The 19,355-nt window shown below is 42.8% G+C and overlaps 1 protein-coding gene across 2 annotated transcripts in view; it reads left to right on the top strand.

Moving 5' to 3' along the window:
* The window catches only part of HLF (HLF transcription factor, PAR bZIP family member), a 59,897-nt gene that overhangs the window by 31,044 nt on the left and 9,498 nt on the right, over positions 1-19,355 (top strand). For both annotated transcript variants that reach the window (XM_003817417.6, XM_008970611.4), the window contains exon 3: positions 19,015-19,235. In XM_003817417.6, coding sequence (XP_003817465.1) covers positions 19,015-19,235 — 221 coding nt within the window. The remainder of the gene's footprint in view (positions 1-19,014; positions 19,236-19,355) is intronic.

Consider the following 19,355-nt stretch of genomic DNA (forward strand, 5'->3'; position numbering starts at 1 on the left):
GTTTCCTCTGGACCAGTCGTTCTCAATCTTGGCCTCACATGAGAATTACCAGTGATTTTTTTAAAAGAAATTTAAACATTTTATTACAAAATTAATATACGATTGTTGTAAAATAGGACTGTATAAAGAGTAACTTGAGTTCCCATATTCCATTTCCAGATTTAACTGTCCACAGTTTCTGCATACTCTTCCAGACGTTCCCTTTGTGTTTATAAGCATTTATATACATATATATGGGGGTGGGTGTGTATATATTGTGTGTATGGAAATATGGAAATATATGTATATGCATACAATACATAGTGTTATGCATCTTGCCTTTTTCATTCAATATTTTTTGGAGATTTTTCCATATTAATACATATAGATCTGCCGGCTGCATAGAACCTATGATCTGGATATGCTATAATTTACTTAACAATGCCTCTAGGGATTTAGATTGTTTTCATCATTGGATTCCATTCTTTGTACACTTGTGTGGTATATCTAAAGTTTTCATTCCTAGATGTGGAATTGCTGGATCAAAGTGTGTAGGCTCCAAAAGAATTGAACTAGTTCACACTCCCACTAAAAGTGTGTGAGAAAGCTGTTTCCTCTTCCATTCAAAAAAATTTTTTTTTTTTTTTTTTTTTTTTTTTTTTTTTTACAGAGCCCAGGCCCCATTTTCAGATCTTCTGGGTGAGGTGGGAGGGGAGCTGAGTATCTGTACTTTTACAGAGCTCCACAGGTGAGGCTGATCTGTAACCAGGGTTGAGAACTTACATATGTTCTTATCTATGGCCTTAGATAGAGGGTGTAAAATTAGGAGACGCGGCTCCCACTGATGATGCCTGGGTCATGTCCTTTCAGATCCAAATTGCAAGATCTCCTTTAATGTGGTTAATTGGGAGAAATTGAATGACCCATTTCTTCTGAAATTTCTGTTAAACTGGAGGTCTTTATTTAGACAAATGTGAACATTAATCCGTCTTTATTAAGATAATGTATGATTAAAGCAACAAGGTACCATCTAGGTTCTGTTTGATACTTTTCTTGTTATTCCATAGTTATTTGTTCATAAACCATTTTTTCTTTTTATAGGCTTTCAAGGAAGAATTATCTAATTCCTTTTGGTGTGGCCTCAGATTTCATTAGCAGTAGGTAGAGTTTGTAGTTATTGAAAGTCTTTCTCTTATTTCAGTTTGAAATGTCCCCAGGTTGGCACATAGCTTTGGGAACTGGAAGTGTCTCTTTTCCCTTGCTTAGGTAGCCTCAATAGATTGAAAGAAAATGGACATCTCTTCTTCAGAAAACCTGTTCTAAGAATTATCCATCTTAGGAAATTAGGGTGGTTATTGCTCTTCTTTACTGCCTGCCTGAAAAAAATTTCCCAGCCCTCATTTCTTTGATCCTTTCCTTTGAGGCCATGACTTGTCACCCTCTGCTGTGTTCCTCTGTCCCCTGAGCAGCTGTAAGGGGTGAGAGTCACCTACCCTCACCCCTTACACTCCCACCAACCTGAAGACCACGTGTCTTCATCTAACAGCATTTCTTTTTTTTTTTTTTTTTTTTGAGATGGAGTCTCGCTCTGTCACCCAAGCTGGAGTGCAATGGCACGAACTCAGCTCACTGCAACCTCTGCCTCCCGGGTTCAAGCAGTTCTCCTGTCTCAACCTCCCAAGTAGTTAAGATTACAGGTGCCCACCACCATGCCCGGCTAATCTTTGTATTTTTAGTAGAGACGGAGTTTCGCCATCTTGGTTGGGCTGGTCTCGAACTCCTGACCTCAGGTTATGTGCCCGCCTCGGCCTCCCAGAGTGCTGGGATTACAGGTATAAGCCACCGCGCCCAGCCAGCATTTCTTTCTTTTCCTGTTTGAAGAAACTGAGTCCTGTCTACTCCCACCCAGCATTTGCCTGGCATATCTTCACAGTTGGTCTCCTTATCAACCAACTGACTCCCATGATTAGGTCAGATTAGATCCCCTGTTCACGGGGTTTATGTGGGGAACTACACACTGATTGGGACAGGATTTTGTCAATGTACTCAAATGACAAAGGACTTCAGAGATGTTGGAATATTCTTGGTCTACCCAAAGGTTGCAGACCATGGTGGCATTTCCTTCTTATATAGGTCCTGGTGGGCATGGTCTTGAGAAGCTGAAAGAAGACGCATGGAACTCAGAATCTGATTTTTTGATGATGACTTCATATATATGGTCTGTTTACCCACGAGGCACACAAACCTTACCTTATGCCTGTGAAATATAAAGGCAGATTTTTGTCCCATGAAGGTTTCTCCATAGACTACATTAAGCAGGAGACAGATGGGTTTAGCTTGGCTAATCTTAGTGCAAGCTGGAAAATTTCAGTTTTTCTGAAACAACATATTTCTAAGAAATTGTCTGGTCTAGAATGTTATTCTAGTGTATGTTAGGGATCTGTATGACTATAAAGCAAGGCTGAATTACTGCAGGCCTATAAATATGTGTGAAAATTTACCTACTTCTCCCTACCAACATGGAGGTGGAAAGAAGTAGGTTTAATAAACCCCATTTTTATTACGTGTGTAAATCAGTGGCTGTTTGGCCATTTTTCTCCTATGTAGGACTTGAATTTATATGAGAAAACTTGAGTGTATGCCTTTTCCCAAGTCTTGGCTTGCATCTGAATGTAAAAATCAGATGCATGCTCAATGAATGTTAATTCAGATTATAGATAGCTATAAACTATATAGGCTGCTCTGTGGTCTTTCCTTTCCCTCTGCCTGCATGACTGAAGACCAAACTGTCACTTCCTTATAATCTAGTTCTTCCCATGATACCTCATCACAAAGGTATATATCAGTTGGTCAATAACAGGACTTGTGCAGTGAATACTTACATGAAGCAGACACTGAAGTGCCCAGCAAGAACTGCAAAGGCTGGCAGTATTAGGAGATTGCTCACTGTACCCCAAATGAGATGCCGGAGGCATAAAGTCCATTTTATTTAGGTACCAGATGACTCTGTGGAATTAACTTGATTTGTCCCCAGTAATCCATATTCTTTAGCATACACTTCCAGGCAACACTTATTGCTTAGCAACACTTACTTAGTAACCTTTCAGAATGATCATTAACTAATAGGGAGACAGCCTGTGGTGCCGATCGTAGGCTGTTGAGGCTATCTCTACAGGCATTTTCACCTATCCTGCCTACTTCCGTAACCTATGCCCCACAAAACATACACTCTCCAGACATGAAATTTAAAAATAATGAAAGATGATGCAGGAACTTCAGACACTAGATGCAATAGACAGCAAAAGGAAGTACCTATGTTAGCCTTGGTTCTCAACATACCAAGATGCTCTTATGAACACTTCTAACAAAATGTTCCCAAGGAGAACAGAAAGCAGACACCTAACATCCAAGAAGCATGTCATCACCTCAGCATGCCTGCCACACGTCTAGCGCACTGCAGCCTTCAACTCCTGGTCTCAAGCGATCTTCCCACTTTAGCCTCCCAAGTGGCTAGGACTACAAGCACGTGCCACCATGCCTCACTAATTTTTTGAAAAATATTTTTTAGAGGTGAGTTCTTGCTACGTTGCCCAGGCTGGTTTTGAACTCCTAGTCATATTGTTCCTCATTTGCTTTTTTTCCTTCTTCTTTGTTAAGAGACAGGGTCTTGTCCTGTTGCCTAGGCTGGAGTGCAGTGCCACCATCTAGCTGACTGCAGCCTTGAACTCCTGGGCTCAAGCGATCCTCCCACCTCAGTCTCCCAAGTAGCTAGGACTACGGGCACATGCCACCACCAGGCCCAGCTAATTTTTGAAAAATATGTTTTAGAGATAAGATCTTGCTACATTGCCCAGGCTGGTCTTGAAGTCCGAGCCTCAGGTTATCCTCCCTCCTCAGCCTCCCAAAGTGCTGGAACTACAGGTGTGAGTGCTTGGCCTTCCTCATTTGTTTAACAGATATAGTAATGCAGCCACTTGATTAGGAGGCACAGTGACCGCTCTTGAGGGATCAACAGTGTAACCAGGGAAACATCTCTTTGGTCAGTCCCGTTTCACTAGCCTGTTCAAGAACTGGTTTACCTCCTACCTTTCTGGCTTTTCCTAAGTACCTTTTACAGAGTCCTCCTCTTCAGCTGTGCCTAAACTGTCAGTGTTCCCCAGGACTTTTTCTTTGGTTTTCTTGTTCTGTGTTCTCTCCTGGGGAGATAATCAGATTATAACATCTGCATCTCCAGTTTACATTGCCCTTCTATAGCCTACACTGGTATATGAAGCTGAGATCCGCATGCTCTAGGCTTCTTCATCTGGGCATCTGAAACTCAATGGATCCACAATGAGACATTTTATTTTCCCTTAAATGTGCTCACTCCACAATATTGCCTATTTCAGTGAATGTCAACACCTCCTTTGCAGGTGTCCAGGCCAGAAACCTAAAAGTGAATCTTGCTCTCTCCTTCTCTTTCCCCATGTTCAGTTGGCAACAATTCATGTTGCCCCCATCTCATTAATAACTCTTGAATCCACCTAGTCCTCTGCTGTTGATGTAGGTGAGCTCTTACCATTCCTGGTTCCCCTGTAAGCCAAGCTCTGCCTGGTTGCCACAACAATCTTTCTGAAACGAGTCATCTGATCAAGTGAGTCCTTTGCTCTAATTGCATCGATAGTTCCCCGTTCTCTTGAGGATAGAACCTGAACATCTAAGACCCTTCTGTGTCTGTTTCAACGCTTACCACTCTTCTTACCCCCTGTGAGCTCCAGTTACACCAGCTACTCTCAGTTCCCCGACTGGCCCATGAATTCTCTCATATCTTCATGCCTTCACATATTTTGTTCCCTCTGCCTTGGTTACCCTTTATCCCATTTACTTTTCTGGCCAATTTCAAGACTTGGCCAGGATGGCAACTCCCTCTGAGGGACATTTCCTGTTGTCCCTGCACTCCCTCCAAAGATAGGGATTTGTGATCAACCTTTCAACTCCAACCTGTGACTCCCTGGGCAAAGCCCTTTTATAGCACATATTATTCTGCAATCTAATAACCTTTTTACTTACCTGTCTGCACCTCCAGACTGCATGCTTTTAAAGTTTGGGTTTTATTTATATATTCTCAGAGCCTGGCCCATAGTAGGGGCTCAATAAAAGTGTTTAAGCAAATGAGTGTCTTAATCAACAAAGACATAGTTTATCATTTTCTGTGTAAGGCAGTGGCATGGCCTTTGCCTGGAAAGATTTTCAATCTCGTTGATTAAAAATTATAGAGTCACTTAATCTGATAAAAAAATTATCAGTATAGACATTGTGAGAGAAGTTAGGAATTGTCGCCAACATTGGTATAGTCAGGAGTCGGAGGGCTTGAATTAGACCTTGATACGGATGTTAGGAGAAATAGAAGTGGCGAAGACGCGAAGCAAGAGTGTCTAGAAACAAAGCAGACCATTGGCTTAAGAAGAGAGCATGAGATAGGAACAATATGCCTCGCTGTGGAGGTCTCGCCCCAGTAGACAAATATTTCAGACCAGGAGGCAATGGGAAGCCATTGGCTTCCTTTGATCATGGTGGCGATACTCTAGGAAGAGTAATCTGGTGGCTGTGTTGGTAGATGGGATTGCAGGTGGCAGAGACCAGTTAGGAAGATCTTGCAGTTGTCCAAGTTCCTCATGACTGCACCTGTCTTGTGACAGGGATCTGAAACACAAAGGAAAGCCTCCACTGCACTCCAAGAATAATTTATTGCTAGATCTGGAAGGAGCCTTTGCTATCATCCCAAACATCTCATCCTATTATTTAATGGTGGTGGGCAAACTGAGGACTAATCTCAAGGTTCCCATAACTGATGGGGTCTTTGGATTCCAATCCTTGTCTCATTTTCCCAACCTGCCTGGGAAGTGGGTGGTTAAAGTTTAAAGCCTGGAAGAATGGGGGAAATAGTTCACAGGCATGAGGTGACCTGCAGGAGAGGCTGATGGTCTATAGGAGATTGGAGGATGAGTTTGGCTTAAACATGTTGATTTAGAAATGACAGAGGGATTGGAGGCAATGACCAGCAGTCCACAGATCAGTTTAGGACTCTGTGAACTTTAGTGGAAGAGATTACAGAGAACACTGGCTAGGAGCCAAGGCAAGAAGGCTTTGGAAAGGCATGTTTGCCTTTGAGTGCTTAACTTAGAGACTCATGCGGGAAAGAATCTGTGGATCTCTTTGAGAAGCTGCAGAACAGCAGATACACCTGAATCCTATTCATGTTCATCCAGAAACGCAGACTTTAAAACAACCTTGTTGTTCTTCCTTTGTTTTGTTTCGTTTGGTTTTAGGGGGTTGGAGGGGAGGGAAGGGTGTCACCGGGGGAGCATATGGGTCATTTGTTTGCAGTTCACATGGGTTCTTAGTGAACATCAGCGAATATTGTCGCTGATTTCGTCTCCTGCTTCACTCTCTTTTCTAAAAACAAAATATTTAATGTAGCCCAAAGGAGAATAGTCAGTTTAATAACTAGCCATGACAGCTTTTTGAAAACTGCAGGTTTCAAATAACTAGGCCTGCACATTTTCACCAACTCAGACAATTAAAAAGACTCCAGGGACCCAGGTGGTGCTGATTCAAGTGGCGCATATTGTCATTTAAAATGGAAAGTCTATTTCTGAAAATAGACTCCAGGTATGGGAGAACTTGTTTCTCTGCTGGAGAAGGTAGCCCATCCTAGGGGGACCGAGGTAAATTGCTTAGTGGCTCAACATCTACATAGTTAAAATGGGCCCATTTGGCCCTACCTACTTCGCAGAGTTGTTAGGAGGGCAGAATGAGGCTATAGATAGGCAGCGTGTCATTGGACTAGGTCCGCCAGATGCAGAATGTTGACAAAAGCAGAAGTCCCCTCCCCTCAGACTCCTGTGGGGAAAGCTGGCAGCCTTGACCACCATCACTGCTCTGCACACCATAGCAGGGATATGAGAAGGGGCTGAGGTGAGCATTGGACTGGAGGCTCCTCCAGCTGTCTCTTGTTGCCTGTCCTCTAGTGTGTAGAGTTGCAGTGTGGCTTGAAATGGTCATCACACCCACCATCACCATGGCAGCCCTGGGAGGAGGGACTGGCTGCTACTCTCTCAAGAAGGGATAACTGTTGCACAAAACACTGCAGACTTTGAGCTGGCCAGAGTTGACCAGCTGACCTAACCTCCCGTTTTCCAGGTCTTAACCTACCATCCATTCCCTGCAAGTACAGAGGAAACTAGAAAGCTACCCTTCTCCCACCATAGTTCTGTAACTTTGGGATGGAGTGAGAAGCATGGCATTGTTACCAGGTGATAGGGCTCATTGTCCAGTGCACTAGAAGCCAGTATTATGGCACTGGGTCTTTAAGAAAAGAAAAGCTTTTATTTCATGTCAACCAACAAGGAGACAGGATCCAGCTCAAATCTGTCTCCCTGTGCTTGCTGGCTTTCAGGCAGCATTTGTATTAGAAAAGGTTTAAGGGGTGGATTTTGGGATTAGCAGGTGATTGGTGGCAGGAAGAGTGAGGTCTGGAAAGTCCTTGGGCATGCACGGTTATCTCTCTCTGCATCCTCATGGATGCTTTGTGCAAATTCAGCGAGGGGGGTGAATGTGAAACGTGTGGCGGAAGTTCTGGCTGTGACGTCAGTAAGCTCGTTCTGCACAGACTCCAGTTGGCCATATTGGTCCCAAACAATTTTAGCCAGCCTTATCTTTCAAGTAGAGGGAGTTTTAGTGTTTCCACAAGCTTTTATTTAATTTTTTTTTTCTTATCTGCCATCCTGTAAGCTCGAGAATTTCTATTAGTCACTGGTTTAAGTCTTTGGGGCATGGTTTCAATATGAGTGTGGGAAGGGGGAAGCCATTGCCTCTTGTTTCCCATTCGTGACCATCCCTACCCACTTCAGTGGGCCCAGTGTTGCCAGACCTGAAATATACCTCATGTGGGTGTTTGTCTCTGGTACCGTGGGTTCATTTCTGGTCACCCTATGATATTTCCTTGACCTAAGGTACTAGCACAGCTATCGGGTAGGAGGAGGCCAAGGTAGAAGGCACAGAGCCATTCTTGCCTCACCTTCTGCCACACAGTGACCACACATGTCTGGGGAGAGGCTCCCGGCCCAGGGAGGAGGAGGTGGAAGGTGCACTGTCATAACCATCACAGGGGGCAATGGCGAGAAGGCTCATGGGCCACATGCCTCAGCCATTAGTTGTCATGTCTGTTGTACCCCAACTTAACTGACTTCTAACAGGCTGTGGTTATGAGTTCCGCTGGTCTCACCTCTCAGTAGGTTCAAGGGGGCAGATTTTGCTGACACCTTAGGCAAGGAAGCGTGATGATAAACACCACTGGAATGAGAGGCCTTGTTAATCCAGCCCAAGCTCCTGCCAAGTTAGAAGCTGAGGAGTCTAGTCTGGGCCACTTTGAGTACTGATGCATGATCCCAGGGCAATGTGCTATTCTGGGCACAGGGTCACACTGGGTGACATCTAACAGGCTTTGCTTGGGCTGTAGCTAGAGGGAAATGGGAGCTGGGGAGTGTGACAGGAGGGAAGTGTGGACTCTCCACCTACCAAGGGGCCTTCCCACATACTGTCCATCCCATTCAGCACCCTGAGGTGGGCGTCATTTCTCCCACTTGACAGATAAGGGAATCAGACCATGAGGCAGAGTAACTGGCCCCAGGCCACACACAACTACGTAGTGTCACAGTCATGATGAATCCTGTTTGTCTACACCTTCTGATGAACTGAGCTACCACCTCGTGCAGGACAGGCCCAAGGAAAGGGGCTCAGGCCAGAGTGGGAGCATTGAAACAGGGTTCAAAATGTCTGTCTGCCCAAACCAAACGTTAATTTGTATACTAATAGTTTAAGGGCATAGATATAATACAGACCTCCCCCAAGAAGTGTCCTTTGAAGCCAACTTCTTCTTCATGTGACGGAATACATCAGACACCCTGTCTGCCGGGAATCCTTACCCTTCTCCTAGTGAGCCGTGGTCTCTGGCCTAACCAGAAGCTCCTTAAAAATACTAGTGCATGAGATGTAGCATTGACAGGAGCCCTGGCCTGTGGGTCAACAGTTGCTCTGTCAAATGCAATCTTGCCCTTGGCACAGCTCGCCGTTCAGGAGGATGGAGGAAGTGGACGAGAGAGAGGGAGGTAAAAGAAGGGAGGGAAAGGAAGCAGGATGCCTGGCTGCCTGGAGCTTCCTTGGGCTCTTGTCCATGAGAGGAAGCCATACCTACCTCTTTGGGGTTTGCCAACTCTTGTCCAGGAACCTATTGGGCTAGAGTGGAGGGGAACTGCAGAGTCTCCCCTTCCTTTCTCTTCTGCCCCCATGAGGAGGAAGTGAAGTGGAGCAGAAAGAGCGTGGGCTATGGTTGAGCCCACTGGAGTCTGCACTCCACCCAGCCTCCCCCTGGCTTTCTAGCTGTGTGACTTTAAGCAGGTGGTTTCACCCCCTCTCCCTCTCCACTTTTTCCTCTTTAAAATGTGGGATACAGTGCCCGCCTCGCAGAGGCTGATGGTTCTGTGGAGTGTTGTGCACAAGGCTCCAGCCCAGGTCCTGATGCAGGACTCTCATTCTGGAAGGCTGGGTGCCTGGCTCTCCTTGGGGCACAATTAGGCTTCCTGGCTGCATTCCTGGGGCATTCGCATGAAAAAGAACATGGGCTTTAGAGTGAGAAGGATGGGGAGGTGAGTCTGTGTTTTTCCTTCTGCGTGGGCAAATTATTTAGCATATCTGAGCTTGTCTTAAGCTTTCTGTTTTCTATTCCTTTATTTCCACATCTGGAAAATGGGTATATGAACTATTCTACCTTCATATAGCTATTGTGACGATTAAATGAAGTAATCTCTGAAGAACCTTACTATCAGTATTACTGATATTACCAGAGAGGTGGCTCATGTTTGTAATCCCAGCATTTTGGGAGGCCAAGGTGGGAGCATTGTTTGAGCCCAGGAGTTCAAGGTTTCAGTGAACTATGATCACGCCACTACACTGCAGCCTGGAGACAGAGCAAGATCCTGTTTAAAAAAAAATTGCTGATATTGATTATTCGGTAGGCCAGGGAAGCCCATCTACCAGCCTACAGGACGTCATTGCATTCACCTTCTCAGTAAATGGCAACAGACTCTCTTCCTAATGTTTACACATAATGGATTGAACTGGCTTAGCATCATGCTTTACCCATATTTCTGTTGACAGCCTGTTACTGTGTGGAGAGAATTGCTGGATAAGAGCCACTGAGATCAAAGGGATCTTTACAATGGGCCTTTCAGTATATTTGTTCTGTAATCATGGACTGAAAACTTACTGAGCACTTGCCATCTGAATGAGGCAAAAAGGAAGTGTGTGTGTGTGTGTGTGTATGCATGTGTATGTGTATGTGTATGCATGATTTGTTTTTGCCTTAAAATTAGTACATCAACCATGTAATGTGCAGGACATTTAAAAAACGTCAGAGCCATGACAGGTTCCCAGCTACTGGGATCCAGGACACCTTCCAATTTCATCTTTGGCTAAGACTTTCTATCTCTTTTTTCTTCTTCTTTCTTTCTCCCCCTCCCTTTTGATGCCTTTCTTTCCTTCCATAATACCTTTCTTTATTCTTTCTTTATTTCTTCTTTGATTCATTCTTACATTTCTTCTTGGTTTCTTAATTCCTCTTTCTTTCTCTCCCTTTCCTCCCTGCTGCCCAATACACTTCTGACCTCAGGGCATAGATGCATTGAAGGGCATCTGCTGCTGTGGCCTTTTGGATGGGAACCCTGTAGGTCTCAGCTAGGTTGGTTTATCAGCTATAATGTATTCCTTGATTTGGTAAAACAGCCTGCAGCAGAGCAACATGCTTTTACCTCCTCTTTTTTTTTTTTCCTCATCCCATTTCCTCCCTCTCTTTGGTTTCTTCTTCCTTTCTAGGGGGTTGAATGGTCTCCTCTCAGCGGCCTTTTTTTTTTTTTTTTTTTTTTTTTTGAGACGGAGTCTGGTTCTGTCATCCAGGCTGGAGTTAAGTGGCGCAATCTTGGCTCACTGTAGCCTCCGCCGCACAGGTTCAGGCGATTCTCCTGCCTCAGCCTCCCAAGTAGCTGGGATTACAAGCGTGCGCCACCATGCCCAGCTAATTATTTATTATTATTATTTTTTTTTTTTTTAGTAGAGACAGGGATTCACCGTGTTACCCAGGGTGGTCTCGAACTCCTGGCCTCAAGTGATCTGCCTGCCTTGGCCTCCCAAAGTGCTGGCATTACAAGCATGAGCCACCATGCCCAGCCTTCTCTCAGTAGCATTTAACACAGACTCCTGGAACATACATGCACAAAGTGAAAAAAATAACATTTTTAATTTCTGATTTTGAAAGTGAAGATCCTCATTATAGACAATTTGCAAAATATTGAAAATAAGAATTAAAATTTGCCCCTGTTCCTCCCAAGAGTCCCTGTTAGGATCTGGGGGGCATTGTGTCCAGCTGCTCAGTAGCTCATGCTGTCCCCTCCATGCAGGTTCCATCTAGAATCTGGGGCAGCAGCAGGTAAGGCCAGGTCACTGTTCCATGGGGCTTACATGGGAGTGGAGGGAAGAGATCAGCAATATCAAACAAATAAAAAAGATCGTTTGGGATGGAGATAAATATTGTAAAAAAAAAAAAAAAAAACATCAAACAGGGTGGTTTGATGGGTATTGAGCAGGGGTAGAGGAAAGTCAGAGGGTTCGAGGAATTGGCATTTATGCTAATGTCTACATAACCTAGGAGGACTAGGTAGGCAGAGAGCAGAGGAAGAATGTTTTAGGTAGAGAGGAAACTAAATACAAAGGCCTGGGTGGGATCACATTCAGGGGACGCAAAAAGCAGAAGGAAGGCCAGTGTGGCCAAGTGTATGAGTGAGGTAGAGCCGTGGATCTGATCATATGTGGCAATGGGAAGCCTTGGGAGGGTTTGATATGGGGATGTGACCCACACGGGTCTGCATGTTTAGAATTATCACAGTGAACCGCTGTGGAGACGTGGGAGATAGAAAAGGGATAATGGTTAAAAGTTGCAGTAGTTCAGAGGACAGACAGTGCTGGCTTAGACAAGGGGAATAGTCTGTTTATTTGATTTACTTTCAAGTATCTCTGATCTATTATCTGTATTTTGTATATGTGTTTATATACAGACCATTTATTGCACACACTTTCCGGGTACTACAGATTGTGCTAAGCACTTTGTATGTATTATCTAATTCATTTTTCACATAGAATCAGGCATAGTAATCTCCTTTTGCACATAAGGAAATTGAAACTCAGGTAGGTTAGGAAAAGAAGGGGGAAAAAGTCGACGATAGTCCCTTTCCCCAATACAGACCTTATTAGGATTTAGAGGGGCATTTTTTTGGGGTCATTTATTTACAAAGGCCCAAGTTTATAACATACAGGTGACAGAATCAGCATTCAAACCCAGGTCTGACTCACTTCACAGCGTAAAACGACTGTCCTGTACAAATTTAAATCCTGCTATAATGTTATTGTGGGTGTAAACACTCTCCCCCTATGCAATAACTCAGCTTATAGGTCAGTCTCCGTTGCCATGAGAATGTTTACCAGACAATCACAGAAACTCACTGTACACAAATAAAGGCTTATTGTTCACTCATCTGTAATTGCTATGGGTTGCTCAGGTGGCTCTGCTGATCTTGGCCGGACTCACATATCTAGAGTTCAGGTGATTTAAGCTGACCTAGGCTGGCCTCTTCTTTCATTTTCCAGCAGGCTAGACTGGGCATGTTTATGGTAATGACAGAAGTGCTACAGAAAAGGGGCAGAAACATGCAAAGCCTCTTTAGGCCCAGCCTCAGAACTAACACTATCATTTCTGCCACATTCTGTTGGCCAGTGCAAGTCAGAGACCAGCCCAGATGCAAGAGGTAGGGAAATAGGCTCTGCCTGGAAGTGCAGGTCACAGGGAATAGGACATGAATGGGTTGGGAATGAGCCTTTGGCCATCAGGACATTAGTGTTAAGCTTTTGCAGAAAGGACTTGTTGGGCAAATAACAGATTCCTGCTGCGGGAATGGAGACCAGCTAATATGGCCTGAGTCCCGAAAGCCCATATCCTTAGGCTGTATTTGTGAGGTTTTAATTTAATCTTTGTATATATCGTGAGCACTCTTTGTTGACCTTATAGTGTTGCTATCATCTCCTAAGTTGATTGGCTCCCTGAATGTAAAAGGATTTTCAGAGGCAGGCATGGTTTGTAGCAAAGTCAGCTGTAATCCCTGATGATGGTATCATCATCAAGGGATGCCAAGAGGGTAAAAGCGCTATTTCAGATTATGGCTACATGGGGTCCAGGAAGTCATGACAAGTGAACAGACCCTAAACTGGTGATGAGGGGGAGGGCAGAGGTGAGCAGGAGGGAAAGATTTGGCACCAAACTTTGAATCACTAGGAGTTTCACTCATCAGCTCTAAAGGAAACCCTTTGGCGAAAATAAAAATTGTCTTCTCTTTCCTCAGCCTTAATTGATAGAGGATAATGTTATCAGCTGGCTAATGCTCATCAGTGATCAACATTAGACTACTGTGTTTTGACGTTACTGCTGCAAATCTCCTGCTTTATTAACTGCCTGAATGAGGAGCACATCAGAAAGATTGGAGGTGTTGCAGTTAGCCTTTAGGATGAAATAATAAGTAACACTATAATTTGTGACTTTGATGCAGACATAAATTTAAAAAATAAACCATTGACTAGAGAAGAGATAAAGACAGAGTGCTGCTGTTCCCCTTCATTGATGACTGCTTGCTAATCAGCTAATTGAACACAAGCTGCTAAATTCTTGCTAAAATACGAAAGAATATGAAATATCCTGTTTCCAGTTATACTATTTGGAGGTTTAGCCATGCCTAATCTGTGACAAAAGTAGAGGCCAACTTTGGGTTTGAAGGTAACTTCTATTCTTTTTCCAGATTTCTTTAAGCCCTTTGTTCCACCCTTTCCTCCAGAAACCCTCCTTGGTTCTTCCGGAAGTGACTTTCAGCAAGAAGCTTTTAGAAAGACAACAAAAAACAAAAAACAATGTTCCAGTAACTGCAGAGGCTACATGATGGGGTTGATCTTGTCCACTATGGATCTTTTAAATAAAGCTTTGGAAATACCAAGCTCAGACTTAACAAATACAGGAGAAAAAAATGGCATGATTATCTCAATAAATAAATATCAAAAGGCATTTAAGAGAACTTAATACATTATTTCTGGTTTTAAAAATTATTAATAAAACAAGGTTGGAAGAATTGGAACTGCCTTACTTTGTCAAGTTGTATCTACTAAGATACTAGAACAAGCCTTTATATTGAAGGATCTGAAGAATTAAAAGCATACTCCTTTAAAGTCTGGGACAAGCAGTGATCATTAGTCTCAGTCTCTCTTTCTTCTCATTGTCTTGTAGAAACCGGCTAATGCAGTGAGATTGAAAATTATTAAAAAGAAAGTAGGAATTATAAACATAGAAAGGATGCCACCTCTGTCTATAGAGGCAGAAGATGAGATTGTTCACCTAAAAACTAAGAGATGTTAGAACTGTTAGAACTATTAGAACTAATAAGAAAGTAAAGTGGCTGGATATAAACCAGTAACTTTTAAAACCAGTAGCTTCCTATATAGCAGCAGTAACCACTTAGGAAATATAATAGGGTAATATACCCTAGTAACAACTCTTATAATACATTTAAGGAATAAACTGAAATGTGAAAGGCTAAAATAAAGAAAACTATAAAACTAAACTGATACATGTTTTTAAAAAAGCCCACAAAAAATAAAAATGGAGAGCATACTGTGGGTGTATTCAATATTTTAAAGATAGCTGTCCTCAAATTTACCTGTGAAATTGTAATTCAAAAATGCCAAATATTATTATATTTAAAACGGTAACTTTAAATATAACTTAACTAATGTATTCTGAAGTTTACCTAGAAGAGTATATGTATAAAAGTACCTTAGAAAATTTTCTAAAAGGAACAAATAACCAATAAACATGCAAGATGTTCAGTGTCACCAGTAACAAGGGAAATGAAAATTATAACAATAGTAAGACCAGCCTGGCCAACATGGTGAAACCCTCTACTAAAAGTAGTCTCTACTAAAAAATACAAAACAATTTTAGTCTCTACTTAAAATACAAAAAAAATTAGCCGGGCGTGGTGCTCAGTGCCTGTAGACAGACCCAGCTACTCGGGAGGCTGAGGCAGGAGAATGGCTTGAATCCAGGGGGTGGAGGTTGCAGTGAGCCAAGATCACGCCACTGCACTCCAGCCTGGGTGACAGAGCGAGACTCTGTCTCAAAAAAAAAAAAAACAAAAAACAAAACAATAGTAATAGTTGTGCATATCAGATTGCCAACATTTAAAAAATCATATTGTGTGAAACGTGCACTCTTACAAATGGTGGTGCAAGTGTAAATAGCTATGACATTTTTTGGAGCACAGTTTGGCAGTAGGTTTTTAAAATTTATTATTATTTTTAATTTTAGATTCAGTGGGTACATGTGCAGGTTTGTTACATGAATATACTACATGATGCTGAGATTTGGCCTTTGATTGAACCCTTCATGCAGAGAGTGAACGTAGTACCTAATAGATCCTTTTCAAACCTTGCTGCACTCACTTCCTCCACCTTTTTAGAGCCCTCAGTGTCTCCTGTTCCCAGCATTATGTCTGTGTGTACCCAATGTTTAGTTCCTACTTATAAGTGAAAACATGCAGTATTTGGTTTTCTGTGTTAATTCATTTAGGATGATGGCCGCCAGCTGCATCTGTGTTGCTGCAAGGGGCATGATTTGATTCTTTTTAATTGATACATAGGATTCCATGGTGTAGATGTATCACATTTTCTTTATCCAACCCACTATAGATGGCACCTAGGTTGATTCCGTGTCTTTGCTATTGTGAATAGCGCTGCGATGAACATGCGAGTGCAGGTGTCTTTTTGATTGAAGGATTTATGTTCCTTTGGGTATAAATCCAGTAATGCGTTGCTAGGCCAAGTGGTAATTCTATTTTTAGTTCTTTGAGAACTCTCCAAACTGCTTTCCACAGGGGCTGAACTAATTTATATTCCCACCAACAGTATATGAATGTTCCCTTTTCTCTGCAACCTCACCAACATCTGTTATTTCTTGACTTTTTAATAGCCATTCTGGCAGTATGTTTAAAAATATAAAATGTACATGCCTCTTGCGTGAGCAGTCTCACTTCTAGAAATCACTTCTGTAAAAACATATACCTAAAAATCCATCAGTTGAGGAATTATACATCGTTATATATCCAAACTATGGGATACTCTTGACCCTTTAAAAAGAAAAAGTAGTTTTATTTGTACTAACATTGGAAATTGCATATGGTATATTGATAGATTAAAAAAGTAACTTGAGATATGTGGGTAGTATAATACCATTTGGGTTAAATCACTTATGTGTAAAAACCAAGATATAAGAGGTTCACGTCAAGATGTTAAGGGTAATCACCTCTGGAAAGACAGTGAGTGGGACTGGGGGGAAGAGGAGAATAGCAAGAACCAGGACTTTCACTCTCTTTACACATTCCTGTATTTGTTAACATTTCGCAGTGAACATCTTTGATCATTTAAAAAATTAATGATGCATTCTTATTTGACAATTCTTATACTAAAATTTTGAAAATCCACAGGAGATAGGAAAAAATACCCCTTACTTGTGATACTATTGACATTTTGAAATGAAAGGAAAAAATGAGTTTAGTAGAGTTAATTCAACAGAAAATATAAATATATAAGATGGCACTAAGGTATCTTTGGGGAGAAACAGGACCTGGTTTTGTTTCGCAGGTCCTTTGCCATTTGCTGTTTGATACTGGGGAAGCCACGTACCTTGTCTGTGGTCCAGTTAGGTTTCTCCACTCTGCAGGTAGGGCTGACCTACTTCCATTGGAGGAAAAACCTAGAGAGAAAGAATGTCAAGAAAGGTTCCACCTGAATGGGAAGTGTTATTGTTAGAATGTCCATGAATGAATGTCAGAGTCCAGCATCTCAGAGGCCATCATTAAATGAGGAGCACTCTTTGTAGAAGCTGAACTCTGAAGTATGCATCATGGTGAGGAGTCAGGTGGGGATAAATGAATAAAACATAAAAGACCATGTGGTATGGTAGAGGAGGAGGTGTGTGTGTGTGTGTGTGTGTGTGTGTGTGTGTGTACAGCTTAAGAACATTTATAAAGCAATAAAGGAGAACATTTTGATACAGCATAATAAACAATATTGGATGGAGTACTAAGGAGGAGCTTGGAGCAATTCGATTTGGGAAGTATTAAGAGGTGTTACATGATGATAGGAGATGGGTGCACATGCCTGTGTAAGAATGGGGAGGTGGGGACATTGTAGTGATGGGGCATTGGCATTGGGTAGCTTTGTTATTAAGTTCAAAGAGTTTCTAAAGGGAAAATAAAATCCCCATTTGAATCACAGGTGGCTCATTTTCTGAGGCAATCTCAAGAGGCACAAGATCAAATCTAGCTTGACACCATCCAGTACAGAACTCAGCAGTCTCTAGAAGCTGGAGCTGAGCTACAGCTTGGCTAATGAGAACTCTCCATCCTCTGCCAGCACCTCAGGGCCCATCTCTTCCTCTTTGGCAAGCAGGATACAAAGAGAGCGCAAAGCAGAGTGGGACCTAGAAGGTCACCCAGAGCATTCATTTTGCAAACTCCCCACCAGGCCTTTCCAGAAGACAGATGATCACGGTTTCACAGTTTTGCTAGAATCCGAGCCAGTGGCTTCATGCTTCGACCTGGGGTAGGTTTTAATGAAACCTAAAGAATACTTCACACATTGACCTACCATTGGCAGTGAGGAAGAGGGGGAGATGGGCCAAACACAGCTGAACGACATCCTCTCATTTATTCATGGGGCGTGAGAGGAGTGATTGTAAAATTCAGATGAAAACTAGAAGTTAAAATTCAGAGCTCCCAGTATAAACATTTGGGTCTGGTATGAAGTTCACTTTCACCAGTAAGACACATTGAGAAACACAAGAAACCCATTGTTCTCTGGATGTTTGTGCATTTCAGTGGTTTTGCCTGTAGGACCCTCAAGTGGAAGTTAGATTGTCTCTATTATGTTCTTTCTAATTTGTTAAATATTTCTTGAACTAATCTCCTTCTCACTATCTCCATTGCTACCGTTAATGTGTACACTGTTTATCACAACAGCCTTGCATCTCATCAGTCTGCAGCCGTGGCTCATGCAATCCGTTCATCATGCTGCCTGATTCTTCTTTCCAAACATCAGCTGTTTGTCACTTCACTGCTCAGCATCTCTCAGTGACATTTGGATTGTTCAAAATCATATCCCCACTGCCCACCTTCTTGGCCACATCTCTTGTGCTTGCACCTCTCCCCACTCTGTTTTCTTCTGATTCAATGTGACAGCTGCCCAAGACTATACGTGGTTCTGCAAAAATGCAAACCTCTGTCTTGTCTTGGCACCTAGAATACCCTTTTTTTGCTAATTACTCTTTGTCTCAAGATGCGGCCGTACCAAGAGTCATCTCTAGGAAATGCTCCCTAACCTCCTTTGTGTTACGTACCATTTCCTCACACTGTGGAAGCACATGAGAATTACTTCCATCCCAACATCTATACTCTCCCCTAACTGGCTAGTTATTGGTCTGTCTCCCTGACTCACCTGGAAACCACCCTCAAGGTGAAAATTACGTAGTTCTGTTCATTGCATCTTGCAGAGTGCCTGGCACATCGCTGTGTGATAGGAAAGAATGAATGTGTATTTTTAAATTGGGCTTCTCCTTCTCTAGTTTTTGAACATGTGTATGTGGGTTTCTGTTTTGCCTGATGTGACGTGAGTCAAGTCATACTCAACCTGCTGTGTTCTCAGAAATGCAGTGCGGATGAGTAAGATAAATCATGTTAGCATCATATATAAGTGAGCTGAAGAGTCTTACCACTCATCTCAGAGCACCATTAAGTAGCTGCCTACTGGGTCTCTCTAGGGTGTTCATGAATTAAAACTCCTGTGTTGTTCCAGGTCAGCTGTTGCCAGCAAACCGCAATACACCGAGTCCCATTGATCCTGACACCATCCAGGTCCCAGTGGGTTATGAGCCAGACCCAGCAGATCTTGCCCTTTCCAGCATCCCTGGCCAGGAAATGTTTGACCCTCGCAAACGCAAGTTCTCTGAGGAAGAACTGAAGCCACAGCCCATGATCAAGAAAGCTCGCAAAGTCTTCATCCCTGATGACCTGAAGGTAAATTGGAACTGGTAATCAGTCTTTGGGCAAATGGAGAGTGGGATCCACAGACGGATTAAAAGGGTGACCCCAGGATGATCCCAGAAGCTAGTGCATGAAGGATTTCTGATTTCTGAT

Source organism: Pan paniscus, chromosome 19, assembly GCF_029289425.2.
Source record: "Pan paniscus chromosome 19, NHGRI_mPanPan1-v2.0_pri, whole genome shotgun sequence".
Lineage (NCBI taxonomy): Eukaryota > Metazoa > Chordata > Mammalia > Primates > Hominidae > Pan > Pan paniscus.